Raw genomic sequence first — 20414 nt, 5'->3', positions numbered from 1 at the left:
CGCTCGGCCACGGTGGGCTGAACAGGTCTGGGGCAAGCTGCCAAAACCCCCCCACCCCCCGGCTTCGCCTCTTCATCTATAAACGGAGGCGATGGAGACAGATGTTCCTTCCAAGTCTGCTGTGAGGACCAAATGGGATACTAATCCATACACATCACCAGTGAGCTCCTCGGGCCCAGGGGAGGGGAGGTCTGCTCTCTCTCGCCCTCTGACAACGCCCGGCCGTGGCCCTCAGGGAAAGGGCTGAGGCTTGTTTGCTTCTGGGCTGGAAAGCGATCTGATGTGGACAGGGCTCTTGTGAGGCCCAGCGGCCCTGGCCCCACGCAGACACGGCTCTGGGGGAAAACACGTCAGGCCCCCTGCCCCGTGGGAGCCCGTGTGCTTTCTGGCTGGGGGGGGGGGGGGGTGGACAGGGAGGCCTTGGACAGGTGGGACGAGGGCTCCAGAGGAACAAAAGGAGGGGTCTGCCCAGCTGGTAACTCGGATGCCGTGCGTAGGGTGCGGGCGTGCGGGCAGCCGGGGCTGGGGCTGACCTCACCCATCACCTCACGGCCGCCCCGCCCGCCGCCCCTCAAGGTGAAGCGGCCATCCCCCGCCATCCCAACGATGTGGACACGACACGTGCCCCCAGCCCCCCCCGAGGACAGAGCCAGAACGCCACGTCCATGTGTGGGGGGGGCGAGGGGGTCGCCAGAGCGCCTCAGGCGAGCAGGTGGCCCTCCACAGGCTCTAGGGACGTAGGCAACAGGACCGGGCCGCCAGCCTGAGGGCGCGCACAGCGCACCTGCCGAACCTGACCCGTCCTCTGTGCCCCATCCGACGGCCGCTCCTCCCAAGAGCCCGTGACCCCGAGACTTCCGGGCTGGAGGCGGGGGCTCCCGGTCAGCAAACTCACCCCTAAGTCCCGCCAGATTTTGCAACCGTCTTCCCCTCATGCAAACATCTCGGCGGGAGCCGGCATGTTGGCACAGCGCGTGTCAGCAAGGGCTGAGACGGGGAGGAGGTGACGGGGCTGCAGGGGGACGAGGCGGCCCCTGGAAAGGGCCGGCGAGGAGCCCCCCCTCCCCCACCCCCCACCGACCTTCGTGGATGTGGCCGAAGACGTGCAGCCGCGGCTGGACGCGCCTCTGCACCGTGTTGAGCAGCTCCACACAGCCCACCCTCTGCATCTTCTTGGGGACCCAGTCCAGGAAGCCTGAGCGAGGAGACAACGGGAGGGCGATGACGGGGTCCGGAGGCCAGCCCCCCCCCCCGCCCCCGCCCCACTACAGCTCCCGCCCCCAGCGGCCTCAAGGGCGGCATCCACCCATTACAGAGATGAGCAAACCGAGGCGGAAAGGGACGAGTGAGGCCCCAGGGCACGCCCCCCCACCCCCCCGGCTGGCAGCGGGGCAGCACCAGGAGCGAGGTTTCCACGTCGGAACCTTCCCGAACAAACATCACAGACTCACGAGCGTAAACCCCATTCCGCACGGCGTGGCCCACGCCGCCAGCCTCCCGGAGCCGCCCCATATGGCAGCTGCTTATTATCCTCACATGGCTACACAAACGAAGAATAATTAATGACTCCAAGCGAGCGGCTCGGGTCCTTCTCGGCCCCTCGGCCCCTCGCTGTCTGGGTGGGTGAGATGGGTTTGCACATGCTGGGGAGGGGAAGGGGGATCCTCCGAGTCCCGAATCAGGAAGGCGGCAACTGGCAACTGACACTGCCCGGGGGGGGGGGGGGGGGGGGGGGTGGATAATGGAGGGAGGGAGGGAGGGAGGGAAGGAGAGAGAGGCAAGGAGAGAAAGGGAGAGGAAGGGAGGGAGGGAGGAAAGGAGAGAAAGGGAGAGGGAGACAGAGAGAAAGAGAGAGACAGAGACAGAGGGAGGGAGACAAGGGTGCCTCCGGCCTGGCCATTCTGCGCCCCTCTACCCGGCAGCCTGCAGGCCCTGGTAAGCGAGCACCGCCCAGGCTGGCCCGCTGTCCAGCATCGCCCGCCCCATCCAGCGTCACCTGCCCCGGCCCCACACACTGCAGGGGTGATGGCAGGTTCTTTGGAGGCAGCGGGAGGAAGAGGAGGCCGGTAGCGGCTGGACTGCTGGGAGTTTGGACAGCATTCTAAGGACTAGGGGAGCTATGGAGGGCTGTAGAGGGATAGCACGGCATAGCTGCCGATTCAGAGAACCCCCCTCCTGCTGCTGTGAGGAGACTGGAGCGGAAGGGACAAGACTCGGGGGCTGGGGGACCAGCGAGGAGGTCGTGGCAGTCATCGAAGAGACAGAAGACGCCGCTGGCCTGGACCCGGGGCGGGGGGGGGGGGGGGGGAACGGCAGTGGTGGAGAGGAGAGGAAGGAGCTTTAGAGGTGGAATCGGAGGGGCGTGCAGACAGACGGGAAGTGTGTGTGAGGAAAGTGGGACGGGAGGCCTGAGAGAGCCCCTCGTGGGGCAGCCAGAGGGGGCCCAGAGGCGGTTAGCAGACTAACACAGGGCCGGACGAGTGGGTGAGTGGTGACATCAGCTCGGACCAGGGTGGTGGCAGTGGGGGCCGGGAGGGGAGCTGTGGAGGGTGGAACCCACAGGCCCTGGAGACCGTGGGGGTGGGTGGGGGTGAGGCCCCCCAGGTGTCTGATGGGGTGGGAGGTGCACAGGATGAAGCCTAGAGAGCGACCTTGAAGGTATCCGGCCCCCAGGATCCCGGTCTGGAGAGTCAAGGCCCCAGCCCTGCCTTTTGACCTCCCTAAGCTCCAATGAGCCCCACGCATAAAATGGGCAGCGATCTGACCTCCCTGAGTGGCGGTGGGGAGTCCGCGAGGTAACCAGTTGAACCCCCAGCACATAGTAGGTGCTTGGGAAATAAGGGGGGCGCTGGGGGCAGTTGTCCCCAGTGCCACAGCAGGTCAGACTCAGAACAGAGCTCATCCGGGATTCCTCTCGACAGGCCCGACAGATCCCTGATCTCGGTGCACAGGCCGGGCCACACCCCAGCCCTCTGCGTCCGTTGGTCAGGCCAGCCGAGGAGGGGACAGCTGACTCTTACCCAGTGGTGGTCCGTGGGTTATCAGGATGTCTACGCCTTCGGGAATGAGGTTCCATTTCTCAAGCAGCGCTTGGCCTCGCGGGAGGTTAAAGCCCCAGCCGTAAAACCAGGGCTGCCTACGGAAGAAGAACAGGCAGTTCAGAGGGGACCAGTGAGCGCGTGGGGCGATCACGGGAAGGGGAAGCAGGCCACAGCTCCCAAGAATCTTCAGGGCTGGCTCGATGCTAGAAACCCAAAGTAAAGATGGGTATCGCCTGTACTTGGCCTGAATCCTGACCCACTTGTGGGCCGTGAGATATCCCGAGCATTCTCTTCCCTTTTCCCTTCCTTCAACAGTTTCTGGTTTTCTATGATGAATAAATATTGTTTATATCATTTTTATTTATTTATTTATTTTTAACGTTTATTTCTTTTTGAGACAGAGAGAGACAGAGCATGAACGGGGGAGGGGCAGAGAGAGAGGGAGACACAGAATCCGAAACAGGCTCCAGGCTCTGAGCTGTCAGCACAGAGCCCGACGCGGGGCTCGAACTCACGGACCGCGAGATCGTGACCTGAGCCGAAGTCGGCCGCTTAACCGACTGCACCACCTAGGCGCCCCTATTTATATCATTTTTAAAAACGAGAGTTTAAAAGAACCAGCTTCTGCCAAAGGCCCCTCTTGTTCCAAGCCCTTCTGAGGAAATTCACAGAGAACGCACTCACCTGCTCCTCCCCGGGAAAATGCTCTCCCGACCCCCCCGCCCACAGTTGGGGCAGAGGGAGACTCAACCCAGAGAGAACAGGTTCCAAGTGGAGGACGCCCGTTCCTGCTTTCCCCTGAAGCTCCCTGAGCTCTAAGGACAAGGCCAGAGGGACCTAGGCCAACGAATGGAATCTCAACGTCACACGTAGACTGAGCGATACAAGTCATTCCCTTGGGTTGGCTCCACGGTGAACATGTAACCTAGGTCCCTCCCCGTGGACCTAGGATACTGTCATCCCTGTGTATCAGTCAGTGAGCTCCTTGCCCTGGAAGCTGTCAGCAGCTATTAAGCTGTCCCAAAGGGCGACGGCTGGACCACAGGGCCCTGGGGAGCCCGCCAGATCAAATTCACACCAGACACCCCCATACCTCTGTGCTTCTCAATTACATGGGCCAACAGGAAGCCATTTGATTGGGTTTTCATTTCTAACAAAAGCATCCCCGCTAAGAAACATCCCTTAAGCACTAAGTCGTTATAAGTTCCCACGAGAGCATAGCCTTTTGGTGTTTACAAAGCCATCAGCATCGCCACAGTTATGGGGCCGAATCGTGTCCTCCAAAAACATATGTTGAAGTATTAACCCCCAGCAGCTGAGAATGGGGCTCTATTCAGAAACAGGGTCCTTGCAGATATCAAGTTAAGATGAGGTGATACCAGATTAGGGCGTGCCCCTCATCCGATGACGGGTGCCCTTACAAGGTCATGTGAAAACAGAGACACAGACAGAAAAGGGCCATCGACGATGGGCTTAGAGATTAGAGCGATGCTGTCTCTAATCGAAGAAGTGCCGGGTACCCCTAGCCACCACCAGAAGCTGGGGGAGGACGGATTCTTCCTCAGGACTCTCGAAAAGAACAAACCCTGGTGACACCTTGATCTCAGACGCCAGCCTCCGGACCGCGAGAGAGTAAATTCCTGCTGTTTTAAGCACCCTGCCGCCGCCACCTCCCCACCTGTTACCCCAGGGACTTTCGCACCCGCGGCAAGGGTGGGCAGCCAGGTCTCTTCCTGTTTAACGGATGAGGAAACTGAGAAGGGAGCAGGAAATAGAAACCGTCACCTGCATTTCCTGGATACCTACTTTTTTTTTGGCCAGGTGCCATCTAAGCACATCACAGGGATGGCTTACCTGTCACAAGAACCCTGTGAATTAAGGACTAAAGACGACCCCCATTTTACAGATGAGAAACCAGAGGCTCAGAGAGGTGAGCTAGCCTGGGGATTTGGGCCCCAGCGTGTGCAGACTCCCGGGCTGGGCACCTCACTACCGCTCGCCCGGCCAGCACAGACCATTTAAGGCAGCAGTGGAGCTGGGCTTCTGACTTCCAAGTCTCTCCCGTGCCCAAAGCCGCCACTAAAATCCCTCCCACGGCCCACATGCCCTTCCACGGTGAGACTGAGGCCTCTGGAGGTCGACCCAACAGCTCTAGCTTTTGGCAACCACCCAAAGCACCTCTCTGGAACCCTGGGGGTCTCAGAGAACACACTTTGAAAACCCTGATCTGCTCACGGCAGGTTCCGGACAAGGAGACTGAGGTTCGGAGAGGGGCGGTGAGGGGCCCAGGGGCCCGGGTCACACAGCTCGTGAGTGGAGAAGTCAATGCTGAGCCGGATCGGACACTCTCTCCCCTCGGCCTTCAAAGCCGCGTCTATTCCTTCCTCCTCTTCCCTTGCACATCCGGGACCAGCCCAGGGGCAGGGAATAAACGGGCGGGTTGACAAAAGGTGTCGAGTGAGGCCTAAGTGAATAAATCAGTCTGTTAACAGCTGTCAAATAGGACTTTTCCTGTTGCCTTGGGATTGAAGCCGAAGCCTCAAAACTGAAAATGATGCCCCGTAGCCAAAAGACAGACCCCAGGTGCCACCCAGGAAAACCTACAAAAGTGGGCAGAACCCACCGGGCCACCATCTATCTCCCCAAGCCCCTGCCAGCCTAAGTTTTGGCCTCGAAGGGAAGGGTTGTAGCTCCTGTCTTGTTCTGTAGGGGGAGCCAAGGAGGGTCCTCATACCAAGAGATGAATGGGCCCCAGGAGAACCACCTGGACCGGAGGGGGCCTGGGATCTGCACTCTGAGCCTACGGAGAGATAGATGGTGAGAAGCAGGCACAGAGGGACTGGGTCCCCAGGTTTGGGCTGCCCAAGGGACCCCCAACCACCGGAAGCACCTGCCAGGTGACAAGACCAGGTGGCCGGGGCCGGGGAACAGCATCTGGGTGGGTTGGCCTTGGGGACAGTCCCCTCAGAAGACACCTCCTATCACTGGCACATCCACATAGGGCTGCCCTTGCACATCTGAACAAAGGTGAGAGCTCTCTCCACAGAAAATGCACCCCTGCACGCACACAATTTTATACCCAACTTCATGGCAACCTTGGGGTCAGACCGAGCTGAGTGACAATGGGTACACCTCTTACTACCCGTGTGACCATTGGCAAGTGACTCAACTTCTCTCTGGGCCTTAATTTCCCCATCTGTACACGGGAATAATAATACCATCTCAGTAAGGCTGGTGGGAGGAATAAACCAGTGATTCCACCTAAAGTGCTTCAAACAGCGTCTCGTTCAATGCATTACAGCCGCCATAATCACCCCCATCACCATCGTCATCGTCCCCATCACTCTCACCATCATTGTTGTGGGCCCCTCCTGAAATGCATCCACGGAGCCTGCATGAAAAACCTTTGACCTAGGGCTGGGTTTTTCAAACGGCATTTTGATGGGTCCCAACATTTTTTTAAAAAAGAAAAGAAAACATCACAGAAAAAGGTACCTCCTAGCAGGGGAAGGATTCTTCAGTTAAATATATTTGTATTTAAATAGACACCCACGGATGGATGTACTGATTCACAACGTAAAATACCTTCTCCTACCACGGTTCCTGGTCAGAAACGGTTGACAGTCCCGCTCCAGGCTCCTGCCCTAATACGCTGAGCTCCTGGCTCCGCAGTTTCTGAGGCCCTAGAACCCTGAGCGCACGCAGAGCCCCGCTTTGGCTGAGCCAGGGTTCAGGCACTGCAGGGAAGGCAGCAGCATTCTGGAAGGCACTCAGAAAGCCAAGCCTAGGGGTCCTCCCAGGAGCCCAAAGCCCCGTCAGCCTCCGGGGAAAGGAGCAACGTGTTTCTGGCGCTGCCTTCCAAACACAGGATCCATTCTTCAAAACTCTAATCAAATATTTACAAGATGGGACGAGGCCTCATCTGCATGGAGAGAAGGCATCTGTTAGTTCCTGTGAGCCACAGCAAGGGGTGGCTTTTTGAAAGAGACGCTTAGAAATCCATCAGAGACCCCGCAGACCCCCAGAAGCCAGCCCACGCTTGCCTCCACCTGCCCAGCTTCTCCTCGCCCAGCACCACGGAGCCTTCCCCTGGGGGTGGCGTCTCCCCATAGATGCACCTGCCGAGTTCTTGGAGACTCACCACCTCAAGTCCTGGGATGGTGGAATCCACCCTGCCCCCGGGGATGCCCTGAGAGGCTGCTCAAGGCCCTGAAGTTGGCATCAGACATCCTTCCTGGTTCTGCCCCCGGGCCTCTCACTTTACCTCTCCCAGCAGGACAATGGTGCCTATGTCCCCAGACGTTACCCCATGAGGGCGGGGGGGGGGGGGTCCTTCTTGCTCAGTGCTGTACCCCTGACACAGGGGGCAGGAAAAGAAGAGAGGGAGGAGGTTTAAAACGACGAAGTTGTACTTCCATTAGGAAAACGCTTTCTAAGTACCCAGGAGCTCTGTCAACGGGAAAAGGGGGTGTTTTAGCTCTTACTGAAATTTCAGGGGGAACAGGAAGGGTCAAATCACACAGGCAGACATCCACAGGAGACATTTCCCAGGATGGCCCATGGGTTGGGGAGCACCCTTGTGGGGCCAGGGGGGCTTTCTCCAGGGTGGCCAGGAGCAGGACCAGAGCACTTGGAGAGACAGCCTCTTCAGGGTGAGCGCCCTCCCCAGAGGCCTTAGACCAGCCCACAGGGCCCGGAAAACTCTCCAGCCCCTCCTGGATGATGTGCATTTGGGTTTCTGCCACGGGAAGAGGTGGTGCCAGTTCAAGGGGAAGTCAGCCCCAGATGGCCCATCGACCTCCTCCTCATCCGGTCAGGCCCCTTAGGGCCAGAGGTGAAGTGGAAGACTGCCCGGGTTTCCAGGCCGACGACAGGGCAGGCAGAGGCTCAAAGGCCTCCCACCTAGGCAGCCAGGGTCCAGCACCCCCACCCGCCCCCGCTACTGGCCCACCCACATCGGGAGCAGCCAGTGGTCTGGGACTGCAAATGCCCAAGACAGGATCCGGGGACCCTGCAAAAGAACATTCCCCGTCTCCAGTGTGACCTAGCCCTGGGACCCAGCCTCGCCATGAGGAGGGCCAGGAACCCAACGTCTGCACGCCTTCCAGGACACGTCCCAGACCCCAAGGAGGTCGGATGAATCAGAAACCCGACTGAGCGATGGGAAGCGGCTTTATGTCCTGAATTTCTGTCTTTCTGTTCTAAAGTAACCATTGGAATAATTTTCTTACAGAATGATAGTTGCCATGACAACCAGAGCAAATTTTCCTTTTCTGAAACAGATGTCTCATTTAGTTGAAAATTAGAATGTGAACAAACCCATGGGAAAAATTAATTCAAACTTTAACAGAGCGCTGAATACAATGTAATCTCTCAGAGGTTAACCCCTTAACAGCTTTTTTGTGCGCTTATGGTAACCTTCGAATCCAGTCTAATTAAGCCCGCTTAGCCAATATAAATGACCTCCTCGTGGCCAATCATTAAATGATTTCCCCCCAAAGCGTGAATCCCGGGTCCCCGACGGCAGAAGGGAGGGGGACGGTGCTCGTCTAGAGCCGCTCCGCTTTGCCAGGTAAGGCGTGCAGCCCCCAGGCGGGGGTGTCCCCTGGGGCCATTCCGGTAGCCTGAGGGGTGGCCCACCCATTTCCCGGGGATGCTGGGGTGTGTGGACAGAGGAGGCCCCAGGGTGCCCGGAGTGGGGCTGGGCCCAGGGGCACACCCAGGCCAGGGTACGATGCCCAAGGGCAGGCATCGGGGTTCCCTCTGCCAATGCCGAGGGGCGCTGCGGGGACCCCAAGAGGGCACCCACACCAGCACACCTCCAGGGGTGTTCCATGAGCCCCCAGTCCTCACACCCACTCTGGGAGGCAGCTGCCATCACTGCTCCATTTTACGGATGCAGAAACCGAGGTGTGGGGAGGAACAGAGACTTGCTCAGGGTTACCTGGTGACCAAGTGACGTGACCAGGGCTCAAACCCAGAGAGCGGATTCCAGAGCCTGGGCTCTCTGCCTTCAAGCCAGAATTATGCAAATAGGACCAGGAATCCTGCCTCCCCTTCCTCAGCAAATCCCTACTTTACCGGCCACTTCCCCATCTCAAATCAGCCAACCCTCAGGACAAAGTCCGGGGAGGCTCTCACTTTAAAGTCACCGAAACAATGGCACAGAGAGGTTAAGAGGTGTGTCCGAGGACACACAGGAGGCAAGAGAGATTCCGGGGGTTCCTGGTTCCCGCCTCCTGTGCCCAATGGGCGACTGGCCCAAAGAGGATCCTGCTGGGGTGCTCAGGCCACAGGTTTCCCCCTCTTCAATGGCAACTGCCTGCCTGTCCCTCTGAGCAGCTCCCAGTCTCCCCTGCCAGGTCCCAGCCCCACCCCTGACCCTGCCAGGTCCCCTCTGAGCCTGGCTGGATGGAGAGGAAGTAGCCTGTGATTCTGGCCCTTGGTGCCCCCCTTCTCAACTGTTCCCCTATGTGACTCCTCTACTCCAAAGCCTTCCATGGCTCCCTATGCCTGCAGGACAAGCCCAGACCTCACGGCCTGGCACACCGGCCCTTGGGCTCTGTCCCAGCCCACCTTTTGAACTGTCCTGCTCAGATTTCCTGCTGAACTCACCACCTGCCGGCCACAACAAGCCTCTCTGTTTCCTGAACACAGCCCAGCCTTGCCCCACCTCTGGCTTTTTGCACCTGCTGTTCCAGCCATCTGAAAGGCCCTTCCTAGCCTCACCTCAGAGTCCATGACCCATTATTTGTTCAGGCTTGGCTTAAAGGCCCCCTCTTCCAGGAGGCTTCCCCTGGGCACATCATCCCCCAAGCACAGGTGACCCTCCCTTCTCTGCGTGCCCTCATGGTGGCTCCCGCAGGGCAGGCCGAGGTCAAAATCCCTCCTGCCTGACAGATAGCAGAGCCCAGGCGGCCTCAAGGAGGGTTTGCTCCCAGGATGCAGGAATGAATGAATGTAGGATAGAATTAACAGCAGGTGCTCTGCCCGGAAGGCAGGCAGGTGGGAAGAACCAAGCATCAGCCCCCTCTTCTGCGCACCCTCCCAATGGGAGCCCCGCCCCCCCCCAGAGCCCCTGGAGTCCCGAAGCCCCGAGGGCTGCAGCAGGAACCAGCGCGAGAACAGACACTCAGCCTCCACTGGGCATCCGGCCTCCCATGACCTGCCCGGGGGGGCTCATGTGCCCATTTCACAGATGAGGCCTCAGAGGTGAAGCAGGCTCAGTGTGCTCACACCCTCTGCTGCGTCCGACTCACCTCCTTTGGGGGAACCCCTGCCTCCCCAGGCCGCCCACTCCTGGGCTGGGGGTTGAGGACGGCTGCCCTGCCAGGTAGAGGGGACAGCCTGTCACAGTGGACCCCGCGGGGACACACATTCTCACTGCCACCCCTCATGCTATGGAGGCAGAGGCTGCGGTCTGAGGAAGGCAGTGGCCCCACTCCCCACAGAGAGGAAGCTTCTGCCTTCTCTCAGAGACGGCCAGGATGGAGAGCATCTCAGATGAGGCTGCCCCGTGTCACTGTCCCCAAGTGCTGCCCGGGACACTCTTGGCACTCCAGGGAGGTTGTGCTCCCATTCGGCAGCAGGGGAAACCGGGGCTCAGAGGTCAGTGACACACCCGGTTTCCCCGAGAGGGTTCATGCTGACCCCTCACCCCACAGGCGGTTCCCCTGACCCCTGGGGACATCCCACAGTGCGGGCTGCCGCTCCCACCTGCCCAGCTCTGATAGAGGGGTTGGCCTTTCTCCTCTGTCCTCCCCGAGGGCAAGGGCGAGGCTGAGGGAGCCACCTCGCAGCGGCAGGGGCAGCGGCAGGGCCAGCGGCTGCCAGCGAGGGGGCAGGGCCACGCGGGCTGGCAACACGTCCCCAAGGACTGTCAATCACACACCTTGCCCTGGCACCCAGCAGTTGCCGCAAGTCAGCAGCAAGATAAGTGGAACCGAAGAATGGGGTCCTTTGTCATTCCTAATTAATTTCCCCCACCCTTCGGAGGTGCGGACCATTCATCTTTTGTTTCGCTGGGACTCAGAAGGCAGACAATTCGTTTCAAACATTAATCTCCTGTAGAATCGGGCGCATATGTGTTGAGGGGCCCTCTGTAAAGAAAATAACAACAACGTGGAAGCAACAAAGGACAGGAAAGGGGCAAAGGAGAAATTCTGCGCGAGAGAGAGGAGCGGGTGCGTGTGTGTGCGTGTGTGTGAGTGGAGGCAGCACAGCATAAGACCAGGGACCATGAGGAATTTCTTCCCGACACCAGAGTTCGCCGGCTGCCTGTGGCACGTGGGGCTGGCGACCGCCGGAATCCAGCGGAGGGAGGAGACAGGACGTGAGCAGCAGCCGGACCCTTGGTGGCGGGCACGCCTGTGTCGGCTGGCTCCCGACCCCCTTCGCACTGTCACAGGCCGGCATCGGCCAGTCCCAGGGGCAGGCGGGCCCCGTGGCTTCCACTGAGCACAGCCCATCCCCGACCCGAGGGGCCAGGCGGGGCAGTAGCACCGAGGTCGAGGTCACTGCGATGCCCCCCCAGCGGCTCTGCGTGCCGCCCTCATCCCGCCCTTGGCCGGCCCTGGGAGGGGAGAATCCGAGTCTGATTTCACAGAAGCAGGACCCGGAGCTCAGGGAGAACATGCTGGGCCCAGGGATCCAGAAAGCCCCGTCGGGGCTCCGCATCCCGCCAGCGGGACGGGGCCAGAAGGGAAGGAGCAGCTGACAAGGTTGCCTGCCGGCCGGTCCAGGCCGGTCACTCCCAAAGCTGACCAAGCCCACCTGCCTGGGCTGGACCCCCGAGCAGCTCTGCCTAGGGCCGAGATCTCAGGCCAGTTCCTCGGCTACCCAAGCCGCACCTTCCCCATCTGCAAAATGGGGATGAAAACAATCCTGACTCCCCCGTTGCTAGGCAGGCAGAGCAGGCCCTGGGGAGCTTGCTGAGTGAGGGGTCTCAGGGGTCGTGCTGCAGAAGAGGGAGGAAAGCCGGGAGAGGAAGGCCACAGCCCCGTGCCAACACCACCTAGAAACACGAGACGAATTCTAAGAAACACAGCTTTAGGTACACAGAGACCAGCAGCCTTTGAACCAGGGAAGGTGGGTCTTCCTGGCCCAGAAGTAACAAGCAGGAGGCCTCGGGGGCTTAAGGGGAGGGAGCTGGGCCTGCCACCCTCCCTCTGTAAAGCTGGGCCCCCGGAGGGCTTCGGGGGGCAGGCAGGGAAGTGGAGCAGAAAAGGCCACCCCGTGACCACATAGAGGCAGGACGATTCCACCAGATGGAAGATGCCCTTGACCCCCAGGCCAGGGCTTGTCCTCCAGCAGGTGGGTCCATGTGGCCCAGGAAGCCCTCGGTCAAGAAGCAAAAGTAAGCCATCCCCAGCCACATGTACCCACAGACCGAGGCGGGCACACTTCTGTCTTATGGGCACCCCCAAACCAGGCTACACCCCCAAACTGGGCTGCCCGGGACGTCCCCGGGCAGAGCTTCATAGCACACCAGTGTGCAATCCCACTGGCCAACGCCCCAAACAGCTTGGGCAATTATTAGAGGGAGACTAAAAAAAAAAAATAAATGTTTTTTTGAAAGATTGAGAAGGTTTTCTTAAGAGAAAGAGCAAAGCATTCTGGGTAAGCGGCTTGGAGCTGAGCCACAGCGGCACCTTCCCTGTGCCTTCCCCGGAGCGCGGTGGAGAGGGCACCAGTGGCAAACGGACTCCGCGGTGTTCCTGGGAAGGGCGGTGTCCCCGAAGTCGGGGGAGCCGTGGCCACGGGGCAGGGGGGGCTTCCCTGTGCCCCCAGCGGCCTCTGGCTGCAGCCGGGCACAGCGGGCCATGGGCCACCACAGGCCTCAGGCCTGGAGGGTCCCAGGACCTCAACCAATCCTGGCGGGAGCCTCCGGGGCAAGGAAGAAGCCAGGACTTCACTATATTAGCCTCTATTCTTTTTTTCTCCAAAAGACTTATTTAATGAAGTTAAAAAAGAAACCTTTTAGCACCTCTCTGTACCCAGTTCTGGCGGTGGGGGGGAACCATTCTCCATCCGGGTGGAACCCGCCTCTCAGGCACTGGGGCACCCGAAAGCAAGTCCCTTCCCTTCTTGGGTCTCAGCCTCCTCAGCTCTCCAGTGGGGACAAGGGTCCAGACCCCACTGACGGCTAAGAAGGTTAGAAGCGGCTGAGCGCGGGGCCTCCAGGGCAGCGGTGAGAACAGGTGCCATCGGGATCATCCACCAACAAGCAGACCTTTGCCCCTTAAAATGGCCAGACGGCTCAGTTCCTGCCCCCACCCCTCCCGGCGGCCTGTCCTGCGCACACAGGGAGGGAAGGACATGGAAGGTTCGGCCCCTGCCCGCACCCCGTCCCCCGAGGCGGCTCAGTGGGCACCCCCTGGCTGTACAGGAAACCTTGATCTCTGGACAATCCAGGCAGCGAGCTGTAGAGGGTTAGGGGGTGGGCGGGACCACCGTGTGCCGACTGGCTACTCTGTGCCAAGCACTTTATACCCATGACCTCCCAGAATCCCGAGAACAACGCCACAGGGGGTCTACCCATGCTGTCATCTCACAGAAAGCCTGGATTCGGACCCCAGATCCCCCGGCCGGGACCCGCCCGGCAGCACAAGCGTTCAAGCGTGGCCTGGCGTGTAGAGAGAGCCAGTCCCCCAGGCCCCTGGCTCCCTGGGAGAGGGGCAGGACACCTGCCTGGAGGAGGCAGTGCCAGGCCGCCAAGCTGAGAACCAGGATCCGCGCCCAGACGCCCAGCAACGGCCGGCAGCCACTTCTCAAAGTTTAATGTCTCAGCAGGTTTACATTCCTTCTTTCAAAATACCAGAAGTAATTAGACCAGATGGACAAGCTGCATGCCAATTTCACTCCCTCCCTCGCTCCTCTTTTTTTTTTTTCTTCAAATCAAGGCCGTTTTCAGTTAAATGAGAACAAAAAAATGTATCCAAGACCCATAAATGAATACGGTATGTATACAGAATTTTTTCCCAACGCTTAAGATTCTGTAACAGCTGAGTCCTTCCTCTCTTCGGTGGTTGGTTCCCACCCCTTCCTCTAAGCCGGGCTGGTGAGGGCTCAGCGCAGTCTCTTCCCGAGGGGCCTGGCTCCCCTGAGGACTGGAAAGTCGCGGTGCCCCAGGGACAGCGGCCCAGACACACACAGCCCTGGCGAGACTCTGGACTGCGGGCCTCAGTGATGGAGCCTCTGCCGGGGTAGGGAGGGAACAGGGTGCGGCAGTGGGGGGGCAGGGATCTGGCCTCCAGCCTGGGGGTAAGTTGAGAGACGGCATGGGCAGGCCCTGATTTAGAGAGACCAGCACGGAGGAGGAGGAGGAGGAGGAGGAGGAGGAGGAGGAGGAGGAAGGAGAGGGAGAGGAGGAAGGACACTGCAGGCAAGGAGGCTGAGGGTGCACTTGGAAGAGGCCCCAGAAAGACAGACGCAGGAACACCACGCCAGGTCTGACTTTTAACTGAGTCCCCACAGCCCGCTATCTGTCACCTGTCCATCCATCCATCCATCCATCCAACAAACATTTATTCTGCTAAGCCAGGCACTGTACTAGACTGGAGTGAGGACCACCAAACAGAGATTCAGGTCCCTGTTCTCAGGAAGCCCCAAACGTTCCAGTAGGAAAGAAAACCGTCGCCAGAGTAATTACGACAGGGTGGCCCTGTCGTGGACGGTGCGGCCCTAAGTGGACGGAGGGAGCAGCAGAGGCCCACACACAGACCCCACGCGTAAGGGGGAAGTGGCAGTACTGAGCAGGAGCAGAAAAGGGCAGAAAGGGCTACACGGCAAAGCTTCCGGAAGACAATAGAGACGTGTCTTCACGATTCCGGGGAGGCGGAGATTTCTCGAACAGAGCACGGAAAGCAAAACACCAATACGGCCGACGACACCAAAATTCAGAACTTCTGGCCATCTGAAGGCACCGCAAAGAGAGAGAAAATCACAGAGGAGGAAAAGCCACTTGTAACGTTACAGCTCCTGTTCGGAAGCCCTGAAGACTCTCTATGAGCCAATAAGAAAGAGACAGACAACCCAATTATTTTTTCTTTAAATGGGCAAAAGACGTGAGCACTTCTCAAAAGAAGAGATCCAAGGGTCTGACATAAGAGTCTCAGCCTCACTGGCCATCGGGGGACTGCGCAGGAAAGCCGGCCTGAGGCACCAGCACAGCAGAATGGACGTAATTTAATAAGCCCTTACAACACCGGGGCCCCCCCGGGGGGCTCCGTCCGTTCAGTGTCCAACTTCGGCTCAGGTCGTGATCGCGCAGTCCGTGGGTTCGAGCCCCGCGTCAAGCTCTGCACTGACCGTCAAGAGCCTGGGGCCAGGGACGGCCTGGGTCAGCACGAGGTGTCAGCGGTTATGGACACCCCCCACCTCATCTGAGCTCCCAGAGGGCAGAGCCAGGCCTGGTCCATTTCGGGGTCCCTAGAGCCCTGCTGGGGGCTGGGCACATGACGGCCTTGTGGCCTTCAGGGTAGGTGGCCCCACAAAAAATTGGAACGATTCTCCCTCCCAAGCACAGCATCTATCTCCTGGTGGCACCACTTAGAAGAAAAGCCAATTGCGGTGACCATGAGTTTGCTCTCTGTGTCCCCTTCCCAGCTGGTTCTGGAGAGTCCCCAATGTCAAGGCCAGCCTGGGCACACTGCCCTCCCTCCGAGTGCAGGACCAAGTGCAGAGCATGCCAGTATGTCCCTCTGCGTGGGGATCATCAGTGCAGGCAGATGCGGGAGGGGCTGGGAGGATACCAGGCCCAAACACAGCGGGTCTGTGCTTGCACGCCCCTTGTGATGGGCAGCTCACCACTCAGGAAGGTCTCACCACCTCTCTTCTGGGTTCCTGCCTGCAGGATAGTCTTCCCTCGAGGATGAGAGCCTGCCTTTTTCTCTGCCTTCTGTGCCCCCTCCCCATGCCTGCTAGGGTCACACTAAATAGGTCTGTCTCTCAACCTGGGTCAGCCTCGCCCACGTGCTTCCGACGCCTATGCTATGAGGTCCTCGTGGCTAGTGCTGCTTTATTCAGTCTCTGATCTCCCCGCTGGTATAACTAGGCATCTAAAGCTGGAGAGAACATCTCCTTGTAGTATCCGGGTGAGTCCACATGTGAAGAGCAGGGAAAGGAATGGAAAACCCGAACATCCGAATTTAGTAACAATTGCCACGAGCTTTGCCTTGTGCCCAGGTGGCAGGGGCTGGGGGCTGAGCCTCGACAGACAGTTGGCGGGAGTCGGTGCATGAGCCCCGCAGCAGGCAGAATCGGCCCCGGCTGTGAATAGCCTCCCAGGAACAGGTTCGTGCCGTTTCCCACGGTGCCCCTGGTGCAGTTGGGACCCCGAGGCTCAGAGAGGCGTGACTCCCCAAGGTCAGACATGGAGCGACAGGCAGAGCCTAGGGATGCGTCTGCCGTGTCTGGGCCCAGGGAATGAGCCCTTGACTGACAGCCGGGCCTGCGCCTCTGAGCGCGGTCTCCCTTCCGGGACTCAGCTGTGATGTGCTGGGTCCCCATGGATTGATAACACAGGGCGACAGGCAGAGGGAGCTGTGATTCACTGAGAGAGCTGAGCGCCCAGGGTGAGGGCCTCCGCTCTCCCACCGCGACCCACCCCCAGGCTGGAAGCCATGCTCCGCGCCCAGAACACCCACGGCCCCTCAAGCTGTTCCCTCTGACCGTCACACCCTTCCCCGGCCCCCCACCCTCCGTGGCCACCTGTGCCTCTTCAGCCCCTGCCCCTCCCATGGGAAGCCTGCCCGGAGCCCAGCTCCCAGGCCCTGGCCCCCTGGCCTTTGCGGAATCAAGGACTTGGTGGCTGATGTGCCTCCCACGGGGGACACAAACCCCGTGAAGGCAAGAGCTGCACCCGTCTGGTTCCCAGCATGTCCCCGGGACCCAGATCACTGTGTGGCACTCAATAAAGCCCTGACAAATGAAGTAGGCAATTAACAGGTCACCCTGAGAGCATCAGTCGGGTGCCCTGGCCGCCATATCCTCACGGGGCCAATAAGGCGTAGGCGCATCAGAAGGCTTTTTGGAGAACCAAGGAACACACATACAGCCCGTGGTTCTGGGCCTGGCACGTAGTAGGTGTTCATACGAGGACACCGAATGGCCTCTAACCTGGAGCAGAAAGAGCCCAACTAGGAGTCTAGACAACCAGTCGTTATATAGACAGCCAGTCATCACAGACAAGCTGGGCAGGCCAGGTCCTCTACTCGCCCTTCTGTGAAATGGGATCATTAGAGTCCTGGCCCTGCCTTGGGGGCTGTCGAGGTATCAGCCAGAGGAGAGCTACCCTCCCGGCCCGCACCCCGGGGGTTCCCGGGAACAGTCATTACAACCAACCTCCAGCGCCTCGCTCTGGGCCAGGCCTTCCTCTGGATGGGCCCACACAGACCTCACAACTGCCTGTAACGTGGGTGGCGTCACTTCCCCACTCTACAGAGGGACCAGAGAGGTTAAGGCACTTGCCCAAAGTCACACAGCTACATAGTCACGGTGCCCCGATCTGAACGGCCTTTCCCTAACCAACCAACTGCCCGGCCACTGCTGTTGCTATGATTCCCGCCACCGGCTCCCAGCCCCAGATGGGGCCTACGGGAAACCAGGGCAGCTGCTAGAACGCCAGCTCCCAGCCTGCACGGGGAGCACAGAGGAGGTACCATTTAGCCCTCAGCATCGAGGGCTGTGAAACAGCACCCCAAAGAGTCTGGTGGAGCCCAGCACAGAACGGGGCTCAGAGACATGGCTCCTCTCCTGCCTCCTCCACCTGTGCAAACCCCACTTCAAATCCCCCCTCCCACAGGGAGCCCTCCTGGATTTCACCAAGGCCTCCTTGGGTCCCTTCTCTGTCCTGCGCCCCTCCCACTCCCACAGACAGTCAGGACGACAGGTAAGGACGTCAAGGAGAAAGCAGTAAGGCCCCAGGAGAACCAGAACTAAAGAGTCTAGAACTGTCCATGTTGGAAGTCACAAAAGCCAAACGCAGGAACCACTGGTGGCCCAAGCACAGAGCAGTCGCACCAACCGCTGGCCTCACTCTGGCCTCGGGAGCACCAGGATTTGGCCTCCAGCTGGCACAGGGGACCACGGGGCCCTGGCCCTGGCCCTCCACTCACCCATGAGCCCTAAGAGAAGGCTGCCAAAGGGGTTCTTCAGTGCCCAGCCCTGGGGGTGCACACAGCTGCTCTGGGGGGAAGTGGGTGGGCGCAGGGGGGCACCTGCCAGTCCCCACCCCCTGCCTGTCCTCCGTCCCACCTACTGGGTTCTGGCCAAGCGGTGTCGGAAGGTTGGCCTCTGGAGCAAAGAACAGCAATGGTGTCTCTGTTCGCGGAGAGCTTGATGGTGGGGGCACCAGGCCCGGCTGAACCCCCGACACCTTCACGACCACCCTCTGCAGGAGGTGTGCTGCCACTCCCGTTTTGCAGGGAAGGGAAGTGGGGCACAGAGAGGTTAAGTGACTTGCCCAGGGTCACACAGCCCATCAAGGGTGAGGCCCAGGTTTCAGCCCAGGCAGTCTGGTTCCAAAGCCACACTATTAATTCCTACAGAACATGACATTTTTAAGAAGGGGTGTGTGTGCATGCGGGTGTGTAGGGGCAAGGGGTGTGGGAAACACGGGGCACAGAGATGCTGTCCAGATTGGCTGGTCTGTTACCTGAAGGCCTTCCCATTGGCCCTCCTGACCCCCTCGCGGGCCTCCCGCTCCAGTCCTGCCGTGCCCAGCCAGACTTCTTCTCCAAGTCTGGACTCCGGCGGCCTGCCAGGCGGATTCAGCCACCTCCCCTCTGCTCCTGTCCTGGGCACCGAGCTCACCACGTCCTCCAGTGCCCCAGCAGTCCTCATCTGAGACCTCAGAGGCTGCGGGGAGCTCATGGAGACCGACCGTGGACACGGTGAGGACCAGAGAGATGACAGCAGGCACCTCCTGGGGCTCAGGGACGGTAGGACAGCCACATGATCCCTCTGCCCCACGAGGAGGCCTTGGCAGGACGGGACAAGGTCCTAAGCCCACCCGCAGCCTCTGGCCACCAGGTGTCACGGTGTGGCGTCCAGCAGGCAGCCCAGGGGTTTCCCAGACACTGCGTTGGTAACAGCTCTCCCTGAAGTCCCTGCACCCTACAGTCCCCGTGTGCCCCCAAATCGTCCCTCAGCCTCCCTGCGTGTACTACTCTGACAGCTTCGGGCCCTGTTACACCTCCATAACTGGGGAGGCCCTTCTCCTCCCTCATAACTCAGGTCACCTCACCTCCTCCAAGCAGCCTTCTGGGATCATGCCACACTTTCAAGGACATGTGGTCTCTCTCCACCGTGTATGGCACCCTCCTCACCCTGCCAGCACTTGGCACCCTGTGGCTATTGCCAGCTGGGCCTCTAGGGAACACTTGACCTGTCCACCCGTAGAATGGGGACAGTGAATCGGTCCTGTCAGGGCTGAGTACGAATTAGAAACAATGCTTATGAGACTTTAGCCCAGGGACCAGCTAACAGAATTTGCTCAGGAATGATTTGCTGCTGCCACTACCACCATCCCCATCATCACCACTATAACGGCCATCCCCATCATCATCACCACCATCATCAACATCACCACCATTATCAACATGACCATCATCACCATCATCACCACCATCACCATCATCACCACCATCACCATCATCGCCACGATCATCAACATGACCATCATCATCACCACCACCACCACCATCATCACCATCACCATCATCATCACCACCATCATCAACATGACCATCACCATCACCACCATCATCAACATCAGCAGCACCATCATCACCATCACCATCACCACCATCACCATCACCATCACCACCATCACCATCACCATCCCCATCATCACCACTATAACGGCCATCCCCATCATCATCACCACCATCATCAACATGACCATCATCACCATCAGCAGCACCACCATCACCATCATCACCACCATCATCAACATGACCATCATCACCACCATCATCACCATCACCATCACCATCCATCACCATCACCATCATCACCATCATCACCATCACCATCATCACCATCATCACCACCATCATCAACATGACCATCATCATCACCACCATCATCAACATCAGCAGCACCATCATCACCACCATCATCACCATCACCATCGTCATCATCACCACCATCATCAACATGACCATCATCACCACCATCACCATCATCAACCATTACCATCACCATCATCATCACCATCATCACCATCACCTTCATTACCATCATCACCACCATCATCACCATCACCATCACCACCATCATCACCACCATCACCATCATCGCCACCATCATCAACATGACCATCATCATCACCACCATCATCACCATCATCAGCACCACCATCACCATCAT

The 20414-nt window shown here is 59.2% G+C and overlaps 1 protein-coding gene across 1 annotated transcript in view; it reads right to left on the bottom strand.

Moving 5' to 3' along the window:
* Positions 1 to 20414, bottom strand: part of MPPED1 (metallophosphoesterase domain containing 1) — a 61390-nt gene that overhangs the window by 2477 nt on the left and 38499 nt on the right. Inside the window, exons 4-5 of the mRNA XM_047868593.1 lie at positions 3021 to 3136; positions 1082 to 1195 (exon numbers count right to left, since the gene is read on the bottom strand). Of these exons, the coding sequence (XP_047724549.1) occupies positions 1082 to 1195; positions 3021 to 3136 (230 nt within the window). The remainder of the gene's footprint in view (positions 1 to 1081; positions 1196 to 3020; positions 3137 to 20414) is intronic.

Source organism: Prionailurus viverrinus, chromosome B4 (genome assembly GCF_022837055.1).
Source record: "Prionailurus viverrinus isolate Anna chromosome B4, UM_Priviv_1.0, whole genome shotgun sequence".
Classification (NCBI taxonomy): domain Eukaryota; kingdom Metazoa; phylum Chordata; class Mammalia; order Carnivora; family Felidae; genus Prionailurus; species Prionailurus viverrinus.
Note: the sequence above shows the minus strand (reverse complement) of the source record. Positions and strands in the feature narration are given on the sequence as shown.